Below are 21,860 nucleotides of genomic sequence, written 5' to 3'. Positions count from 1 at the left end.
GTGGCAGGCCTCAGCTGGGACAGGGTCCCTCCTGCTTCTCCAAAGGGCTGAGCGGGGGCAGCAGGGTCCTCACCTCAGGGGAGAAAACTGGCAGGGGGGGTGGATTTCTTTCCCCAACATCGCCCGCTGCCCTCGGTTGGATGGAGCCTCTCGGAGGGAAAGACCCAGAGATCTAAGCAGTGTTCCTCCCCCTGGCTCTGTGTGAGAACCACAGGTTGTACGGCAGGGGTCTTAAAAAAACTAGCTGAGACCAATTAAATCAGCTTCTCTGGGGACGGGGCTCGGGCATCCGTGTTTTTAAGAAGCTCCCCAGATCTTATGGGATCAAGTTGAGGTTCGTTTTGAGGAGAATGGGATGTCTGGAAACAAATCAGGAGCAGTTCTGTAACAGAAAAAGACAGGCTTGAACTTAAAACACGGAGTGAATTTGGTTCTCTCCATGAAGGCTGTGTGGGCTGGCTCAAGCCTCTGCTCTGGGTCTCTGAGGTGTCCTTTGTGAAATGGGAAGGTAATAAGATTGTTGTGAGGATAAAAATGCAACAGGGTGCGTGCCTGGCATAGAACATTTGCCAAGTTAGACTCAGGCATGTGGGGAATGTAACTGCAGGCTGAAGCACCAAGGGGGCCGTGTGGAGCCCGAGGACCCTCTCAGCCATGTCTATAGCCAGGCTGGTGGTGTGAAGCCCCCAGCTTTTCAGGAGATTGGTAGATGTGTGGGGCAGTAGGACATATACTAGGAGTTTCCTTTTCGAGGGAGATCAGAGGGGAGGGGTCTGGGAAAGCTTCCTGTAGGAGGTGACCAGTGGGTCTCTGGTTCTTGGATCCTTTCAGCTCCTAGCCGGTCACGTATCGTCTTAGGTGCTTAGTTCCTCCCCACTCCACCCTAGTGATGACGACAGTGAGGTGCAGAGAGGTTTTAGCTGGACATTCAATGCCATACAGCCAGTAAGCTGGGATGCACGGGGTCTGTCCACCTTCCAGCCTGGTGTTTGCTTAATGCCTGTTGCACTGGTCCAGTGCCTACCAGTCCAGTGAGCTGCTGCTCGCTCCAAGGCACCTCCGGCCTGCTGCCCTCCTCCCCCTGAGCCCCACCTTCTGACCCCTCAAGCTCCTGAAACTGCCAGGAGAGGGTGGCGGGAGGCTTCCGGGAGCCTGACCACAAGCCCCAGCAGAGCTTAAAAGCAGAGGGATGCTGCGTCGGTCTCCATGTGGCTGGAGGGCGGCAGCCAGGCCAGACGATGCCCGGACGGGAAGCGGGGCTGGAGGCGACAGCCTGAAGCCAGTCCCTGGGCGCCAGGCCCGTGGGCTCGGTGGCCGCGCCTTGGTGAGCCCGAGGGGCAAGAGTGGAGCTGAACTTGAGGAAAAGTTGGCGGGGGGCGGGCTGGGCTCTCCAGCGGCGGCGCTGGCGCTGGGACTTTTCTTCTTGGGTTTCAAGTAAACAGTCTCGGCCCTCCTCCCCCTCCCCTGCCTCCACCCCCGGCTCCTCATTCGATGGGTCTCATGTGTTTCTATTTAAGGGCTGCGAGTAAACCCCAGTGATTGGCGGCCTCAAACCCTCTTGACTTCTCGCCTGGGCCCGGCCGTGGAGCCGTCCTCTCCCGCTCTCTCCCTCTCCCTCCCGAGGGGAGGACTGCTGACTCTCTTTCTCTGGGTTTACAGGGGTTGGGGAGAGGCCCCGAGCCCTCCTCCTCGCCTGGCCTTTTCTCTTTCCTCTACTCCAGAATCAGCCCCCATGGGCCGCCAGCCCGCCTGCCCGCGGCCGTCCCCTCGCACCCCTGTGGCCGAGGGGTCTGGAGAGACCACGTCCACCCCGGGCCTCTCCTCCGACTCCCTCCGCCTTGTGCTGGACCGTGATTAGTTCCTTGCAGCCACGGGCTTTTCCCCTCTGCGTCCCCTCCGCCTCTGTCTCATCTCTGCCTGTCTCTCCCTGCTCCCCGCCCCCTCCGCTGCCCCCTGGCTCCCCATGTCCCCCGGTCCCCGCGGCGCAGCGGGCCGGTGTGGGGTCCTGCTATATGGCCTGTCCTTGGGGCCCGGCGAGCTGCGAGCCCTGGCTGCGGGCAGCCTCTCCAAGCGGCGCTGGCGACCGAGCAGCCTCCCCCGAGGCCGATGGACAGGGGGCGCCCCGGCCGCGGGGCCATGGCCGGCCGCTGGCTCACCGCGTGCTTTCTGCCCTCGCCAGGTGCCGACACCAACGCCGAACCCATGATCCTGGAACAGTACGTGGTGGTGTCCAACTATAAGAAGCAGGAGAACTCGGAGCTGAGCCTCCAGGCCGGGGAGGTGGTAGATGTCATCGAGAAGAACGAGAGCGGTGAGTGCCCGGCTGGCTGGCCAGCCCGGAGACGGGGAACCCGGCTGGTTTTTGTTCCCCTCCTCCTCCCCCACCTCTGCAGCTATACGTTATTTCCATCTGGCGGGGAGAGGGCTGAGGAGGCTGAAGTTTCCCCTGTTGGTTTGGGCTGCAGGCCAGCAGTTTGCCTGGTGGTGGAAGAATGTCTCCAGCGCTCGGGGTAATTAACTGGCTTGTGTTAATGCAAGGCCAGGGTGGCAGCACGGGCACCACCGTCCAGCCCGTGTGCAGGGACCCTGTGCCCTCCAAGGCCCAGGGGCAGACAGTGCCCAGCTCGGGGGCATCCTACAGCATCTTCTCCCCTGGGGCCATATTCCAGGCTGGGGACGAGGCAGGGGTGGAAGAGCCTGGCTGGCTGGTGGGACAGGCAGGCCATGACGTCACTGTGGGGTCCAGGGTCCTCGGGCAGGTTGTCTGAGGAAAGGCCAGGCCTGTGAAGGTTGGCTGGTGTCTGAGCTGACTGCCCCCTGCTGAGCTGGGAAGTGGGCCCAGACAGGGGGATGAAGTCAGGTCCTGGGGCCAGGGAGGGTCCCACAGCAGCCGCCCTGTCATTGGGAACTGAGGCTTTGTCCTGTCTGGGCCAGGCAGATTGGCTGTCCAGGGGGCTGCCGATTCCCGGGTTTTCACCGAGTGGGCCTCAGTGCCTCACCAGCAGGAGTCTCTCAGGGGGAGTGAGGAGGCCCTGAGTCCATCAGTCTGAGGTGCAGGCCTGTGTGACGCCCTGCAGGGCCCGGGGTAAACTCTGGCCCAGGACACCCATCATCAGTTTGCTGGTGACCTGCTGGCACTTGAGTTGGTTCCTGGGGTGTTCTGTTTTGGTTTCGGTTTGCTGTGGGGAAAGGCCCCCGCGCCGTGCTTGTGTTGGAGCCTCTCTGAGTTGTGTTTGGAGGACACTCCCAGAGAGGAGGGGCCTGCTCTTCTTTCCCTGTTCCACTCTATTCTTCCCAGTGTTTTAAGCTCCGACAGGAAAACGGGCCAAAGTACGTCTGTGCCCACTCTAGAGAGAGAAAAACTGAGGCACAGAAAAACTGAGGGAAGTGAGACACCTGAAGTCAAAAACAGAACAGGAATGTTCTTGGGCCCCTGGTTCATGTGCCTAAGAGCAGCAAGTAGTGAAGTAGCAGTAAGGATACTGAGGAAATCCCAGCAGGCCTCCTGCGGCAGGGGAGGTTAGGCTCCTGATGCAGGAGGCTTGGGGACTGTGCTAAGAACAGGGCTATGACGCCAACATAGACCTGACTCATGGCCCTCCCCGTGTGGAATCTTCAGAGCTTGTTCCCCTCCAAGAGGTCAGGCCCTGCCATTGTGTCTGGAGTCATCACCGCCGTGGTTGGCAGCCGTTGTCCCCACCCAGCTGTCCCCAGGGTAAGGCCTGGGCCCTTCACCCCAGGTGCCCACACTGGTCCCCTTCCTGCATGGCGTGGCTTTTGGCCTTTGTCACAGTACCAGCCCCACCTCCCCACCCCACAGAAGCTGCATGTCTGAGGGGCCTGGCTCTGGAACCCTGAGCACCTCAAGACCCAGAGAAAGGGCTCTCTGCTGGTGGGACTGGAGACACCCACTGAGGAGGTAGAGAGATGTTTGTTTGGGGGTGTGGCCCAAAGGAAGGTGTGTCGGCGTTTCCATATAAAGTCAGGGCTGCTCAGAAGTAGATTTCTGGCTTAGGGACCCTCTTGCCTCGTGGCACCAGTGCAGCTCTATGTCTGTATGGGGAGCAGTGAGCCCCCATGTCCCTAGGTACCAGCCGCTGGCCAGGATGGCTGCAGAGGAGACCCCCTCGCCACCCACTAAAGGCAGTCAGCCTGTTATCAGACTCCTTGGTTCCCTTTGCCCTGTCACCCCACATCCAGTACCCTGCCTGGGAGTGGAGGAGGGAGCTCCTTGACAAAGTGGGGCTTCTGCAGCAAACCTACAAGGGACTCCCCTAGTCCCCGATGGCTGTCTGAGAGGCTCAGGCAGCCTGACTCCCCAGAGCAGCCCAGTCGGCACTCTGACCCTCTGAGGGAGCTGCCCTCCCTAGAAGCGCGATTCTGCCCACCACCCACCTGCAGGGTGACTTTAGGTTCCTTCCTCCCTCTGGGCCTCTGCTGCCCCTTCTGTGAAATGGAGACAGCCTTGTGGGTGCTCAGAAACAGGGCCTGGAGCAGATGACCTCCCCAAGCCTGCTTCACAGCTGGGAGATGCCACAGGGCCCTGGGTGTCAGGTAGACAGAGCCTCCCTGAACTTGGCCTTCCCACTTCCCTAGACTTCATGTCTCTCCCCTTGGTGAATGCAAGGACCTCGGAGTGCTGCGTCCACCACACAAAGCCACACTGTCTGTTGCCTTCCGAAACAAGGAGCCCTCCTGCCGGGTAAAACCAGCTTAACCAGAGAGACTCAGTGGGTGAAGCGGAGAAAGGTGGAGGGCCAACTGCAGATCCTCGGGAGAGTGGTTTCCCAGTTCAAGGAGTTGGATGGCTGACGGTGGGGGAGGGGCGATGTGTTGTGCATCCTGCAAACTGGCTTTGGAAGGAGTGGTGAGTGAGGCTTTTGAACTCCTGGACAAAGAGTCAATTGTGCCGCCTTTGACCTTAGGACTGGTGGGCATCGTGAGGCATTTCCACTCAAATTGTTGGGGCAGCAGCTCCAGTTAGCACCACCCTGCCCCCTGGGGGCTGGCCTTGCCCTCTGGGAGCCAGGACTCTTCCTGTATCCCCTTCTTACTTGGCTGAAAGCTCCTTGAATAGGGTGTCTGCAGAGGAACCCAGCCATCTCTGTCTCTGCTCACTCGTCAGAACCCTCTGGAAGGGACCACAGCCTCCAGGGGATTTTGGATGTATGGTTGTGCCCATACTCTGTAATCTCATTCATCTAAAGAGAGATGTGTCTGGAAGGCATTTCAGAGTCAGTAAGTAGTAAACACAGGTCAGGCCATGCACTTGACATGCATCATCTTACTGGATTCATGGAACAACCATGTGTGGTAGAAGGCACTTTAAGCCCTTTGTGTCTGAAGTAACAGGTTAAGAGGTTAAGTCATTTTCCTAAAGTCCCAGCAGCTGAGATCTCTCCCTTCTCCAGAGGAAATGGGGGGAGGGTGAGAATGGGCTGATCCCAGGAGGGATCATCACTGAGTTGGCGATGCTGCAGGTCAAGGACAGACATGGCCTGGCTGAGATGATGACAAGGCTCCCTGGAGCATTGTTGCAGGGGGATGGCTCTGTGTGCCTCCTTCCAGCGTGGTGCTCATTGGTAGTGGGAATTCTTGTTGTTAATTGCCAGTTGGAGCTTGGGGATAAGTCACAGCTAAGAGGATCTGAGAAGGGTGGTGAATTCCCAACACCAAGGACAAGCATATTCTGGGGAATGCAAGTGGATAGATGTCAAAGACGCCCACAGTGGTGGGACTTGAGTGGCTTCAGGGAAAATTTTTTGATTAACAGTGGGCCTGGGGCCCAGCCAGAAAAGGACTCTCTTTCTCCACTGATCTACAGGGACAAATATAGCAGAAAGACTCAGCAGTTTCATTAGATTTGCCAGCCATTTTTGTCTTATCCTTGAAAAGCCCTCCACCCTTGACATAAACAGCAGTGCCTGAGATGCTGCCTTTGTAGGACAGTCTTACGCCTCAAAGACCACATTGGCTTTACCTTCCAGCAGGCAAAATCTGGTCTGACTTCTGGCAGAATCTTGATGGCAGTTGCTCTGGTTTCTGTGTTAAGCAAAGCTGCCTCCAACTTTCCAGGATGGTTTCCTTCTCTCAGGACTAGGAGCCAGCCAGGGGATGTGGGGATATGAGTCAGCAGATGCTCATATTTTTTTCCTGATCCAGCTTTCCTACCCTGAGTCTTTGCTTCTTTCCTGGCACTAGTGTGATAACCTTGGGAGATATTATACAATACTTCCTTGGAGGCAAGGAAGCTATAGGACTAAGGTAAAAGTATTGTATTGGCAAGAAATTTTGAGCTCCTGGTCCATACAGGTGAGACATTGTATAGGTGAGAAAACTAAGCCTTGGGGAGTTTGAGAATCTTCAGTCCCCTCCAAATGCTTTGTCCCAACTGAGTAGTGAGCAGAGGACAGACACCCACTCAGACTTACTCAAGAGTTTACTGAAAGGATTCGGGAAAATCTCACCAAGGATGGGAAGGACACCCCAGCCTCACAAGGACTGGGAACCAGAAGGCCGGCAGGAGACAAAGCAGCTACCCTTCTCCCTCTCTTGGGTACCAGGTGGATTGAAAGCCCAGCTGTGATCTCCTAACTGCAGACCCGGCTTCCTTCTCTTCCTGTTCACTCATTACAGTGGCCCATCCACCTGATGTTCCCTTGTCAGGACCAGATTTTTCAGTCAAGATAATAGACATCAACTGAGGATGGTCTCTGGTTCTACAGGTTCAAACTTTGAAGCTTGAATCTGATTGGTTCCTGGCCAGCCAAGGGCAGGGCAGACTTTGGATCAAGTGCCCAACTCTGGGCCAATCAGCTGTGTCCAGGAGAAATGTCATAGGGTATAAACATGGCTGCCTTTCCAACCTCTTTATCAGTGGCTTGGAGTACATGTTTTAAAGAAAAGAGATATAGGGAGGTAAATTATCTGAAAACATGTTAGCTGCATCTATTTTACTTATTTAATGGCTGTGTGTATTAGAGAGAGCAAAAAACCAGGAATCTGAATGTTAGGTTTAAATCTAATGCTACCCTAATGGTGTGCTATAAGCAGGAATTCATTTCCTCCTGAGTGTAAGAGAACAGTGATACATACTACATGGGGTCTTTTTTTTTTTTTTCTCCCATGAAATGTAACCATTCATTATTTGACAAATATCTTTATCAATAAGCCAAACTAATAAGTTTCCTCTCAGATTTGTATGTCCTAATGGTTATTTTTTGTCAAAAATGATGCATTCTTCAGCCATATATTTTGTGAGTTGGAATCTTAACACTGAAGATGTACCTGTTCTGTTCCGTAGATATTTCTTCATGAACACTGTTATAACTGGTTCTACATAGGCTTTTTGTAAGTGAGACATACACTGTATATACTCTTCACTTATCGATTTATTTCACAGTTCTTGAACACCTCTTGTGTCCCAGGCCCTATGCTGATTACGTGTATACCCATACAGTTCCTGCCTTTATGGAGTTTAAACTCTGATGGGAGCATGCTGGGTACTTAATGAGTGGACTGTATTGTGAGACTGGGCTACTTCTGCAGATTTTCTGATGTCTCAAATGGACTCCTTCTATATGTCCTCTATGTCTTTTAGTTAGACTCTGTGCTTACTAGGGAGCCAGCTGATTAGTAATTCATATTGCCAATCTGCTCTTGAAAAGATGTCCAAATAAAGATAGGATAGGCTGTTTCTAGAAGGACAGGTTTCTTGCAGTCTGCATTACAGATAAGTGAACTAATACTCTTAACTGTGCAGCAGCCTTTTAAGAGTTTGGTTCTGGTGAGTGAGCCATATTTGGTTGTGGTAACTGGCTGCCATGAGGTCCTGTCCCAGCTGACAGAAAGCCTTGATCTCTGACAAGCTTCTCTTCCTAAGTACAACACATGCATGTTTCTGCTATGTCAGCCTGATCAGCGATTCCAAAAGTCCATGCTGCCCCATGGCTGTCTCTGGGGGGCAGTTGTTGCCCACTTCATAAAGCTGGCTGGAAGGCAAGGGGCCATCAAGCATCAGTCAGGAACAGAAGTGAGCATTCTGATCCAATCTGGGGCCCCTCAGCCCAGCTTTAGTCACGGTGGCTGGAGATGGTTCTGAGAATAAGATTGCACGATAGCTTAGCAATGAAAAGTATGGGTTCAACTTAGATAAGCCTGGTTTTAATCTTGATTTGGTTCTTGATTTAGGACTTACTAGTGGTGCTTACTCCTTGGAAGAAAAGTTAGGACCAACCTAGATAGCATATTCAAAAGCAGAGACATTACTTTGCCAACAAAGTCCATCTAGTCAAGGCTATGGTTTTTCCAGTGGTCATGTTATGGATGTGAGAGTTGGGCTGTGAAGAAGGCTGAGCACCGAAGAATTGATGCTTTTGAACTGTGGTGTTGGAGAAGACTCTTGAGAGTCCCTTGGACTGCAAGGAGATCCAACCAGTCCATTCTGAAGATCAGCCCTGGGATTTCTTTGGAAGGAATGATGCTAAAGCTGAAGCTGCAGTACTTTGGCCACCTCATGCGAAGACTTGACTCATTGGAAAAGACGGATGCTGGGAGGGATTGAGGGCAGGAGGAGAAGGGGACGACCGAGGATGAGATGTCTGGATGGCATCACGGACTCGATGGAAGTGAGTCTGAGTGAACTCCGGGAAATGGTGATGGAAAAGGAGGCCTGGCGTGCTGCAGTTCATGGGGTCGCAAAGAGTCGGACACGACTGAGTGACTGAACTGAACTGAACTGAGTGGTGAGCCTGGGAAGTTACTTGAATGTTCTAAGTAAACTTCAGTCTCCTTGCCTGCAAAATGGTGCTAATTGTACCCATAGTTGTGGGGTTAGTATGTGCTTGTTCAAGAGGAATTAAGTGCTCAGTACATGATAGCTGTTGGTGGCTGTGTCCCTGGTGGCTCAGCAGTAAAGACTTCTCTTGCAGTGAAGGAGACACAGCTTCGATCCCCTAGTCAAGAAGATCCCTGAAGAAGGGAATGACAACCTACTCCAGAATTCTTACCTGGGAAGAGCCTGGTGGCTTACAGTCTATGGGGTTGCAAGAGTAGGACACAACTTAACAAATAAGGTGCCACCACTACATGGCATTAAGACGGCTGGACTGGGGCAGCTTGGCCACCAACTGACCTTGGAACACACAGCTAGTCAGTTGCCCTCTTGTGGCGTCAGTTTCCCACCTGGCTAGAAAACAGGTTGCACTTCATAGTGTCTGAGGATTCTCTCAGCCCTGATGGTTTGTGAGGTAGGTACGAGAGAGGGAGCTTGCTATGGGGCATGGCAGCGGGAGACCATGCTGGAGACCTGAGTGTCCCTCTGGAGCCTTGGCTGGGCAGCTGTTCTTGGCCCCGTCTGTGTGTCAGGAAGAGTTGGAGTCAGAATCCTCTTGGTGACCCAGGAGTAGACCTCATGGGATCAGGGGCTTCGTGCAAAGGCTGGGGAGAGGAGAGGCCCACCTGTGATACCCCATGCTGGCTGTCACTCAGTGGCTCTGTGGCATGCACAAAGCTGATGGGCTGGGGGCGGGGTCTAGCATAGTTGGGAAAGGCTGCCTCGAGGAGTTGGAGGCATTGAGCTGGGCCTTGAAGAAAGTGGGGATAGATAGGAGATGGGGGCATAGATAGGAGAGAGGGGGCATAGGTAGGAGAGAGGGGAAGGAATTCTTGAGCCATGTGAGTAGAATGCCAGGTGGAAGGCAGAGCCCATTGGAGCTAAGATGGGAAGGCAGGTGTACAGTTGCCCCAGGAGGTAAGGCTTGATGAAGAAGCGGAAGGCAGCCAGCAGCGGGTGGGGAGGCAGGGCGGGGCCGCGGAAAATAGGTGAGCAGAAGAGGGACCTGAGAATAGGAGTATTTGAAGCAAGCAGTCCCGGCTGTGGGGAGGCAGATGGTGGGGAGAGGTGTGTCCAGGACTGGGGGGCTGGAAAAAGATCTTCCCTCGAGCTAGATCTACACTGGCTGTTGTCAGGGAGGCATCCAGGGGCTCGCCAGCACTAAGGGCTGCCAGCCAGCTGGGCGCTCCCTGTCTCACCTCCATCTGTTCAGGTTGGGCAAGTGGAGTGGCCAGTCACCCTGACCTTACATTGGCTTTGTGGACCAATCACGTCCCACAGCCTTTCCTTGAGTAGACATTTCTGAACAAAAGATGTGGATCCGTGGTGACCTTGGAAACCCAGCTGAAGTGCCAGAGTGACACCAGCTCATCCCAGCCTCAGCCCCACAGCAACACCTAGCTACCCACATTTTGTAGGGGAGTGGAGCAGAGAAGAAAGCAAGATCGCACTGAGTCCTCTCACCCGCATCTCAAAGGCTGCTTTTCTGGGTTTGAACAGTAAGGGACCAGTTGAACCACACACTGCCCAGAGCCCTGCAAGGCCAGTCTTCAGGTACTCGGTCATCACTGTGTCCATACTACTTGGCTAAGTTCCAGACTGGTGCTCAGAGGTGACAGAGGCCAACAGAGTCCCACACTTACAGGGCTTACATGTGCTAGAGAACAGTCACATGTGAAAAAATAAGTCTAGGTTTTGGTAAGTGCAGTGCAGGAAATAAACGGGCACTATGATAACGATTAATCAGAGGAAGGAGGTAGAAGGTGGCTGGGAAAGGCCTCTCTGAAGAGGTGCCGGTGGAGCTGAGAATGCTTGGAGCTTAGAGAATGGAGGAAGAATTAGAAGCAAGGCACTCTGGGGGAGAGGGGGTGAGTGAGGGCAGAGGAGGAGGAGAAGCCATGTGGTAGCAGGCCAAGGCATGCTGTTCTAGGGGGAGTGACCACCACTCACCTGGTGGGGGTCTTGCGGTGTAGCCAGTGGGTGACTTCACTGCCCCCGCTCCCCAGACATATCCTGGCCCGGATGCCCGGGGAATGGGCAACACTGGAGACCCTCTGTCCACCCCCAACACACACCCCCACACACACATACCCATACACCCACACACACACACACACACACACACACACACACCCCGGGCTTTGTCTCCAGGAGAAGTGACAGTCCTGCTGAAGTGCAAGAAAAAGACCCCTCCGCAGCTTTCCTGTATTCTTAAACTAAAACAGACTTCACTGTAGCGCTTTCTGGGATTTAATTTGTTAGGGACCTCGGGGAATTTGGGTTGAAAAATTGCTACCCCTTGTTCTTACCCCTAGAGTGCCTTGCTTCTAATTCTTCCTCCATTCTCCAAGCTCCAAGCATTCTCAGCTCCACCAGCACCTCTTCAGAGAGGCTTTTCCCAGCCACACTCTATCACCTCCTTCCTCTGATTAATCATTATCATAGTGCCTGTTTATTTCCTGCAGTTGGGCTTTTAGTAATCACTGTGGTGGTAGATGTGAGGTTTGCCCGACTAGCCGCTCTCATCTCTCTCAGAATCTTTTCAGATTCTGTAATCTCATCCTCTGGGTTCCCGATGCTGACCTGGACTCCCTGGCCTCACTGTGGAGGAACAGCAGGGTGACCCAGTTAGCCCAGTTGGGAAGCCTGGTGGAAGCCAGTGTTCACTGGGAGCTGAGCTGTCAAGAAGGTGTCAGGAAGTGAAGAGAAGCTTCTGGCTCATGTAACCCCCAACTTCATGTTTGGAACATGCTTTATAGAGCTCTCAGGAGGGGGGTTTCATTTAATTGTCTCAGCCGGGGCTCCACGTTCCCTTCTTAGTCAGGCACCTCTCAGCCTCAGGCTAAAATGCGTCTGCCTGCTTGAGCTGTTCTTGGGCTAGATGGTGGGGAAATGGCCCAGGCATCGTGAGAGGTGAGAGAAAGCCAGACTTGGAGGAGGAGTCTGCCAGGGACTGTCCACGAAGTGAGCGAACCATGAGTGGGTCTCTGAGCCAATGTGCTGTGATTGCAGGGCCCTCTCTCCTATTCTGTCTGGCCTGTCGGCATTGCCACGGGCCACCCTTGGATCCCTGTGTCCCAGAACCTTAGTGTTTAAGGGATATCCTAAGTGCTCTATAGCCTGTGTGTCTGTTCTCTGGGGAAGACTCATCTGGGGAAGAGGGGGTGATCGGGGATGTCAAAGCCTCCTGGGGAGCAAGTGACCACTTATGCCAGCTAGTAGTGGATTTGGGACATTTTTCAAGGTGACCTCTGTATGAATCAGAATAATGTTTTATAAGATATAAAACCCTGTGTTTGTATAACACCTTGGAAAGAAGAATGGCAGGTGTTGGCATCTGCTCCTTTTCAGGTGGAAATTGAAGCCCAGAGTGGGTCAGTGACTTGCCCAGAGGTTGCATAGCTGGGAGGTGAGGCCCAGGCTGCCATACTACTTATCCAGTACTGTTTATCCAGGGTTGGGAAATCTGGATGTTTGCATTTCTCTTCCTTGTGGATTTTACTTCTTTGAAAAGCCAAGCCCTAGAGCTCTCTGCTGTGTGAATTCTCCAGGCCACAGAGAGCAAGGAGAGCAGAGGTCAGTCCCGCTGAAGCCCCAGCTGGGGTAGGAGCAAGGCCAAGGCGTGGGGTGGAGGGAATATGAAAGGGAAGGGATGCTTGCTGGCCCGGTTTCCTGCAGAAGAGTTGTGAGTATTCTGGCATTTGGTTCAGCCAGGTCCATGAGGTGGGGCTGGACTGGATGGGTGGAAGGGGTCAAGGGTGCTTGTGGTCTCCCTGGAGATCTGCTTACCAGGACTGAGGGTGTGAGGGCTGAGCCTGAACTGTGCCTGAGCCATGCTTGCCAGGACCCCATCCTGCTCTGCCGTCCCTTTGTCAGAATAAACAGACCTACCCTGGCCCCTTCCCCAACCCCTCATGACCCAGTGAAGAGCTCCATCCCACCTCCTTCCCCTCAGTGGTCTCAGCACTGCCTGAATGACCTCTTATATGCCAGGACTGCCTCTGTAGGATGTGGTTTGTTCATTCAGTCCACATACATGGGGCATCTACTGTGTGCCCAGCTCTGGGTGCAGCAGTTGACAAGAAGCAGTCATCCCTGTCTTCCCCATAGACGGTATTCTAGGGCTTTCTCTTCCCTCAGGGTAAAGGCCTGGATGCAGTCAGTCTATCATATTGACAATGCACCTCCATGTGTGAGGCAGAAAGCCCAGTGCCGCTGGGGCCAGTGTTACTGAGGGGCTGGGAGGGTGGGACCGTAAGGCACGGTCTGCTCCAGGTTCAGAGATGGGGCAGCACCTGGGGTGGGTGGTCATGGCTGGAGGAAGCAGGCCATGAACAAGGAGCTGAAGGAGGAAAGTGCTCTAAGCTGAGTAAACAGCATGTGTGAAAGTATGGCGGTGGCACGGACGAGGGGGATCTGGCCAGGCTCTGGGGCTGCCGGAGAGGAGACGTCCCCTAAGTGATAAACAGGCCAAGGGGATGTAGTGAGGGTCTCAAGGGCCTCAAATGTCAGGAGAAAGAGACATTTCTGACCATCTGCCCAAACCTCCCTTTGACGAAGGAGGAATGGAGGCCTGACGTCATTTGCCCAGTGTCCCATGGAGTTTGTGGCAGGTCTGCTGCATGGGCCAGGGACCGCAGGTGCCAAGGTAGCTCTCTGAGGCACACTGGCATCTCCTGGCACCTTTGAGGCCTCACCGCCCAGCCACTCATGGACTGGGGCCCAGCCTGTGCCCCAGGTGAAGGAGGAGGTGAGCGTGCTCTTCAGCTCCCCAGCCTGGACCCCTCAGCCTGGTCCTGCAGCTGGAGCCAGACACAGCGAGCAGAGGCAGGCCCAAGAGGAAGACCTCTCTCCTTGTATCCTCCCCAACCACCTGTGCTCATAGAGGCTCATTTTTCAGACAAGGTGCTGTCCCCCCAGCAAGGTCACTTCAGATGCCTCGGCGTGAAGGCAAACACCCCCTTTCAGCAACACCACCTCTCAGGACCCAGGTGGGGCTATCCCACTGGCTGGCTGTGTTCCCTGGCAACCCCCATTCCCCCCCACACCGCCGCTCCAGCCCAAAGTGCTGCCTTCCCCATCCCTTAGGTCCCTCCCTCCCCGCAGGAAGGTGGTGGGGTCTCTGTTGAGGTTGGCCGGGCCTCCACTCCTGGTGTTTCTGGACACTCTGTCTTTTCTTATTTGTTTTCTGTACTTCTAACCGGCGCCCTCACAAAAGCCCCAGCCTCCTCTCTCCTCAGCAGGCTCACCATCTTTTGATTGAGGCAGAATGTTGAGCTGCTGCAATCAGGACAGCCCAGGACCTCGTCCTTGCACCAGTGACTGCAGTGTTGGCCACAGGCCTTCCCCCACCCACCCCTACCCCCAGCCTGGCCAAGTGACCTCCTGGCACCTGGGGTGGGGGGCTTTCTGCCAATTCCAGCCACCTGCTTCTTGCTCAAGGCATTGGGTCAGCAGGTTGCCACTTGGCACCATGCTCAGGGTGTCATCTCAGTGGGCAGAGCAGCCGTGTGCCCTCGTGGGAGGAATGACAAGCTTTATATAAAAGTCAGTCTCAGTCAGTCTAGGTTCCAAGTTGAGCCACCCACTAACCAGATGATCTCAGGCAAGCTGCTCTTCCTTCTGAGCATCACCTTTCCTCACCTGTGGTTAGGAGTGAAGACAGTGGGCACGGCTGCTTTCCAGAGACCAGGCACCCCTGTTCCCCAGGACCATTGCGCTTTTACCAAGCCAGGCAGGAAGCAGGCCATTCATCTCCATAGTGCCGGGACTCCTGAGATCCCCTCTAAGCCATGGGGCTCCAAAAAAAAAGGCCAGTTTCAGCTTAGAGGGAGCAAGCAAGGGGAATCTGACCATGTTGGCAACTTTCAGCCAGCTCTCCAAGCAGCCAAATGGGTCATTGGCTACAAACATTCCTGGGTTTGTAATGATGATCACAGGGCCCGTGGGCTCCTGGACACCTTTGGAATGGGCTTTGTGAGGCCAAATGCTCCACAGATTAAATTTCCGGAGAAAGAACAGCTGAGAAATAGTCTCGAGCTTTGCTAAGCCACTTCTGCGCTATGACAGTAAAAGGGGTGTGTGTGTGTTCTCCACTGATACAAGGGCGGGGAGGCAAAGGAGGAAGATTGTCTGCTCGTGAGCCTCCCTCTCTCCTTTAATTTGCATCAGCCAATGAGGCAGCTGGTGCTGCTGTATTTTCCAGGCTGGTGCCGGTAACAGAAGGAAGATGATTAGTGTTGTGGAATTTCATGGTAGGGGTTAGGGGTGGCTTCTCCCCTCCCCTTTTAAAATAAAGTGATGTTTTGAAGAGTTGCCCTGGGGAACTGCTGAAACCAGAGTGGCTGAAAGACGCTTTCGGTCACGTCAGACGAGGACAAGATTATCCAAGTGAACAAGGGTGTCTGTCCCCGTCAGCCGTGCTGTGGGGCTCCAGGGCCCTTCTGCCAGAAAGCGAGCAAGGGTCTGTAATCACAAACAGGCCGGGATCAGTTACCACCAGAAGTATTACTTTGGACTCTTGGCTTTGAAGGGGAAGAATGCAGTTTTCCTTGCCCCTCCTCCCCCGTCCTTCTCAAGTTAAACGAGATCTGTGAAATCGATCGCTCTGGGACTTAAAAAGAGAGGCCAAAATTCAAGCCAGTGCAGAGTCCTGAAGGCCCAGCATGGGGGCTTCCACCAGCCTCCACTCGTCTGAGGGCAGGGGTTTGCCTAGCCCAGTTCATTTTGCGGTGATGAATTAAAGAAGTCCATTTCCCCTCAGTCTTTCTTGTCTACCTGGGGCATCCTTGCGTCCGTCTTGCCCACCATCCAAGTGTCTTGACCCTTCTGCATGTTTAAGCTGGTGTTTTCTGCACATCCACCATGTACCTAGCACAGTGGGGTGGGGATATAATGAAAATGGCTTAGCACATTGGAGCAGAGTCTGACCAGCCTGTAAAGATAACAAAACAATGGGGCTCTCACCCCTCCTGGCCCCACCTAGCCCTGGGAAGCCCCTCCCCTTGCCTCATCCAGCACCCCTTTGGCAAGAACCAGATCAACTCCTTCACACTTGGGTGTAAATAATACTGCGCCAGGAGTACTGACACTGACGGGTGTGCTTCCCCTGGCCTTGGTAATGGGAGCAAGACCGGAACCTCCTTGCCAGCAGAGTTGTGACGTTTGAACTACTAGTCTGCCCTGTTCACAAATGTTTTCGCTTATTCGCCATTCCCCTTAAACAACATTACTTCATTGTGTTTCACTAAGAGTTTATTTGAGCACATCTAAGACCTTCATCATTTTATTAAAATTGTTCCTAAGTGACGTTGTTTTTTCACTTTATTGCTTCATATTTAAAAAGGCTAAACATTCCTAGTTATAGCAGCTGTCCCACGTCTCTGAAAGCTGTCCCTCCCAGATGCCAATCAAAACTATCCCTTTTGAAGAATTAATATGCCTTTATGGATTTATTTCTCAATGTATATTTCCAATATACTTCTAACTTCCATGACTGACTTTTGAGTTTAAGATAAGGATTGTAGTTGACTGCTGCCTGGAGGACAGAGAGGAAGGCAGCCTGCTCAGCAGGGCTTCGCACCGGGGGAGGGGGCAGCCAGGGCCCCTGCTGTGGCGCCTCCCCGATGAAGGCTTCACTCCACCCTGCTTCCGCTCCGGTCCTGTGTCTCCGGCCTCGCTGCACAGCGGACACAAGCTTCCCTCTTTGGACTCAAAAGGCCTCTGCTTTTGTTGGGGCCAGAGTATTTCATCAGTGCTGATATAGTAGCTAGGAGGAAAATTCTGGCCTGCCCTCCATACCCTGATCTCTCAGCCCCCAAGGGGCCATCCCTTCACTGCCTGGACGGATTCAGAGCCAGGTTTGCTTGGAACTCTGATCCAGAAACCAGGACAGAGAACAGGGTTGGAGATACCCACATTCTAGGCTAAGGGACAGGCCAGGGTTGGGGAACAGGAGCTGACGAAGATATTGCTCACTTCCTGGGGAGTGAAGTTAGAGCCTGCCATGGCCGAGGGCTCAGACTCAGCTGTGCTGAGTTGGGCCTGCCAGGCAAAGACATATTTAAGGGGGGTTGGGAGTGTGGAACTCTTCAAGGCCCACTTCAAACACCCAAACATCTGTTCCATCCAGGCCCTCCACCTTAGAACCACTTCTAGAACAGTCTCTCCTCAAGGGCCCTGTGGTGGTGGGATGACCTCATAGAAGCCAGGAGGGCAGGCTCAGTCAGTGACTTCCTAGCGCCCTCTCTGTCTCTCTGCCATCAGGTACCAGAATCTTGCTGCTGACTGTGGTGGGGTGTTGATCATAGGCAGGTTCTCAAAGTGCATGTGTTAGTCGCTCAGTCATGTCCGATTCTTTGTGACCCCCATGGATTATAGCCCACCAGTCTCCTCTGTCCGTGGAATTTTCCAGGCAAGAATACTGGAGTGGATTACCATTCCCTTCTATAGGGTATCCTCCCAACCCAGGGATCGAATTAGGGTCTCCTGCATTGCAGGCAGATTCTTTACCATCTGAGCCACTAGGGAAGCCCATTCAGAGTGGGGAGAACCAAACCATGCAATTAAGTGAGTGTGTAGTCAGGGGCTAGAGATGAGGCATTGATTGATTCATCCCCCAGCTTATCTCCTGCTGTGTGCCACACATTGAGGCATAGAGATCATCAAGGACGCTTGATCCCCAGTCATGGAGCCTTCAGCCTCAAGGGAAAGGAGGGGCCTGGGATTGCTGGTGTACAAGGGGGCAGGGTGGTAACTCTGCAGACTCCTCCCTTTAGGGGTTAGGGGCTGAGGCACCAGAGAGTGACAGGGCAGAAATGGAAAATGTCCTTGATTGGTGCCTATGGATGTCAGTCACTACTGACTGACCAATCACTGTAACTGGTGAGACTAGAATGAGACAGTTGGCCCCAGGCAGTCTCTGAGGCAACTGAACTAGGGGTGTGGCCTTTTCTCCTTGGATTGGGATAGGAGCTGTGAAAGTGAAGTCGCTCAGTCAGTGTCCGACTCTTTGCGAGCCCATGGACTGTAGCCCACCAGGCTCCTCTGTCCATGGGATTTTTCCAGGCAGAAATACTGGAGTGGGTCGCCATTTCCTCCTCCAGGGGATCTTGCCGACCCAGGGATCGAACACACATCTCCTGCACTGGCAGGCTGATTCTTTACCACTGAGCCCGTGGGAAGCCTGACTCAAAAGAGAAAACTTTCCTAAATTACACAAACCCAACTAGGGCTCAGGATGGTCATCCCAGGCCCAGGGTATTCCAACCTCAACTGAAACCTAGTTGTGCTCTTTGGAGACCATTGATGTCAGAAACTCTGGGAAAGGCAGGAAGGGAATGGTTGAAGCTCCTCCTGCATATCAAACAGTGAGCCAGACACCTTCCATTTGTGTAGTCACCACCCTTGCCCTGTAAAGCACAGGTGGCAGGACTTCTGTTTCACAGGTAGGAAAGCCCAGAGAGTTCAGATAGCTAGCTTCTTCCCTGTACACTCTGCTGCCTCTTGGTCAGTCTCCTGCGGTTCCCTCGGGCAGAAGCGCCATGGTGGGTAGGATGCAGCAGGGCTCTGGGGCTGCCCTTTCCAGAGGCACCACCATGAGCTGCACCCACAGTGGAAGAGGGCAGTGCTTTCCCTGAGTGAGACCCCATGGCTCCAAGAGTGCCCGTGGAAGCCTGCAGCCAGCCCATGAAACTGCTTTGAATTTGAAGGGGCTGTGACAGAACGTGGTCCACTGGAGAAGGGAATGGCGAACCACTTCAGTGTTCTTGCCTTGAGAACCCCATGAACAGTGTGAAAAGGCAAAATGATAGGATACTGAAAGGGGAACTCCCCAGCTCAGTAGGTGCCCAACACGCTACTGGAGATCAGTGGAGAAATAACTCCAGAAAGAATGAAGGGATGGAGCCAAAGCAAAAACAATACCCAGCTGTGGATGTGACTGGTGATAGAAGCAAGGTCCAATGCTGTAAAGAGCAATATTGCATAGGAACCTGGAATGTCAGGTCCATGAATCAAGGCAAATTGGAAGTGGTCAAACAAGAGATGGCAAGAGTGAACGTTGACATTCTAGGAATCAGCGAACTAAAATGGACTGGAATGGGTGAATTTAACTCAGATGACCATTATATTTACTACTGCGGGCAGGAATCCCTCAGAAGAAATAGAGTAGCCATCATGGTCAACAAAAGAGTCCGAAATGCAGTACTTGGATGCAGTCTCAAAAACGACAGAATGATCTCTGTTTCCAAGGCAAACCATTCAACATCACAGTAATCCAAGTCTATGCCCCAACCAGTGATGCTGAAGAAGCTGAAGTTGAACAGTTCTGTGAAAACCTACAAGACCTTTTAGAACTAACACCCAAAAAAGATGTCCTTTTCATTATAGGGGACTGGAATGCAAAAGTAGGAAGTCAAGAAACACCTGGAGTAACAGGAAAATTTGGCCTTGGAATGCGGAATGAAGCAGGGCAAAGACTAATAGAGTTTTGCCAAGAAAATGCACTGGTCATAGCAAACACCCTCTTCCAACAACACAAAAGAAGACTCTACACATGGACATCACCAGATGGCCAACACCGAAATCAGATTGATTATATTCTTTGCAGCCAAAGATGGAGAAGCTCTATACAGTCAACAAAAACAAGACCAGGAGCTGACTGTGGCTCAGATCATGAACTCCTTATTACCAAATTCATACTTAAATTGAAGAAAGTGGGGGAAAACCACTAGACCATTCAGGTATGACCTAAATCAAATCCCTCATGATTATACAATGGAAGTGAGAAATAGATTTAAGGGCCTAGATCTGATAGATAGAGTGCCTGATGAACTATGGAATGAGGTTCATGACACTGTACAGGAGACAGGGATCAAGACCATCCTCATGGAAAAGAAATGCAAAAAAGCAAAATGGCTGTCTGGGGAGGCCTTACAAATAGCTGTGAAAAGAGAGGTGAAAAACAAAGGAGAAAAGGAAAGATATAAGCATCTGAATGCAGAGTTCCAAAGAACAGCAAGAAGAGATAAGAAAGCCTTCTTCAGTGACCAATGCAAAGAAACAGAGGAAAACAATAGAATGGGAAAGACTAGAGATCTCTTCAAGAAAATTAGAGATACCAAGGGAACATTTCATGCAAAGATGGGCTCGATAAAGGACAGAAATTGTCTGGACCTAACAGAAGCAGAAGATATTAAGAAGAGGTGGCAAGAATACACAGAAGAACTGTACAAAAAAGACCTTCATGACCCAGATAATCACGATGGTGTGATCACTCATCTAGAGCCAGACATCCTGGAATGTGAAGTCAAGCGGGCCTTAGAAAGCATCACTACGAACAAAGCTAGTGGAGGTGATGGAATTCCAGTTGAGCTATTTCAAATCCTGAAAGATGATGCTGTGAAAGTGCTGCACTCAATATGCCAGCAAATTTGGAAAACTCAGCAGTGGCCACAGGACTGTAAAAGTTCCGTTTTCATTCCAATTTCAAAGAAAGGAAATGCCAAAGAATGCTCAAACTACCACACAATTGCGCTCATCTCACATGCTAGTAAAGTAATGCTCTAAATTCTCCAAGCCAGGCTTCAGCAATACGTGAACCGTGAACTTCCTGATGTTCAAGCTGGTTTTAGAAAAGGCAGAGGAACCAGAGATCAAATTGCCAACATCTGGTGGATCATGGAAAAAGCAAGAGAGTTCCAGAAAAACATCTATTTCTGCTTTATTGACTATGCCAAAGCCTTTGAATGTGTGGATCACAACAAACTGTGGAAAATTCTGAGAGAGATGGGAATACCAGACCACCTGACCTGCCTCTTGAGAAATCTGTATGCAGGTTAGGAAGCAACAGTTAGAACTGGACATGGAACAACAGACTGGTTCCAAATAGGAAAAGGAGTACATCAAGGCTGTATATTGTCACCCTGCTTATTTAACTTATATGCAGGGTACATCATGAGAAACACTGGCCTGGAAGAAACACAAGCTGGAATCCAGATTGCTGGGAGAAATATCAATCACCTCAGATATGCAGATGACACCACCCTTATGGCAGAAAGTGAAGAGGAACTAAAAAGCCTCTTGATGAAAGTGAAAGTGGAGAGTGAAAAAGTTGGCTTAAAGCTCAACATTCAGAAAACGAAGATCATGGCATCTGGTCCCATCGCTTCATGGGAAATAGATGGGGAAACAGTGGAAACAGTGTCAGACTTTATTTTGGGGGGCTCCAAAATCACTGCAGATAGTGATTGCAGCCATGAAATTTAAAGACGCTTACTCCTTGGAAGAAAAGTTATGACCAACCTAGACAGCATATTCAAAAGCAGAGACATTACTTTGCCAACTAAGGTCTGTCTAGTCAAGGCTATGGTTTTTCCTGTGGTCATGTATGGATATGAGAGTTGGACTGTGAAGAAGGCTGAGCACCAAAGAACTGATGCGTTTGAACTGTGGTGTTGCAGAAGACTCTTGAGAGTCCCTTGGACTGCAAGGAGATCCAACCAGTCCATTCTGAAGGAGATCAACCCTGGGATTTCTTTGGAAGGAATGATGCTGAACCTGAAACTTCAGTACTTTGGCCACTTCATGCGAAGAGTTGACTCATTGGAAAAGACTCTGATGCTGGGAGGGATTGGGGGCAGGAGGAGAAGGGGACGACAGAGGATGAGATGGCTGGATGGCATCACTGACTCGATGGACGTGAGTCTGAGTGAACTCTGGGAGATGGTGATGGACAGGGAGGCCTGGCGTGTTGCAATTCATGGGATCTTAGAGTCGGACACGACTGAGTGACTGAACTGAACTGAACTTGGTTCATAGAATTCCCTCTGCATTCTTCTAGAAGCCTCACCCAGGGCGTGGGCTTGTCCCTGGTGCTGGGCTTCTGGGACCTCCCTGAGCTTGGCTTTTCCATTCCTGTGAGGGGAGAGGCCCAAATGAACATGGCCCAATCAGGTGCTGTGCTCACACACAGCCGACTGTGAGAGCTCATGGGTGGGGAAATGAGCTTCCTGGGTGATCCTGGGCA

At 52.3% G+C, this 21,860-nt stretch overlaps 1 protein-coding gene across 4 annotated transcripts in view; it reads left to right on the top strand.

Annotated features, from left to right (window-relative positions):
- The window catches only part of SH3PXD2A (SH3 and PX domains 2A), a 247,045-nt gene that overhangs the window by 190,026 nt on the left and 35,159 nt on the right, over positions 1-21,860 (top strand). For all 4 annotated transcript variants that reach the window (XM_068961400.1, XM_068961399.1, XM_068961402.1 and 1 more), the window contains one exon: positions 2,180-2,311. In XM_068961400.1, the coding sequence (XP_068817501.1) occupies positions 2,180-2,311 (132 nt within the window). The remainder of the gene's footprint in view (positions 1-2,179; positions 2,312-21,860) is intronic.

This window comes from Capricornis sumatraensis, chromosome 23, assembly GCF_032405125.1.
Source record: "Capricornis sumatraensis isolate serow.1 chromosome 23, serow.2, whole genome shotgun sequence".
NCBI lineage: Eukaryota > Metazoa > Chordata > Mammalia > Artiodactyla > Bovidae > Capricornis > Capricornis sumatraensis.
The sequence above is the reverse complement of the archived record's forward strand: the minus strand, read 5'-3'. Positions and strand labels throughout refer to the sequence as shown.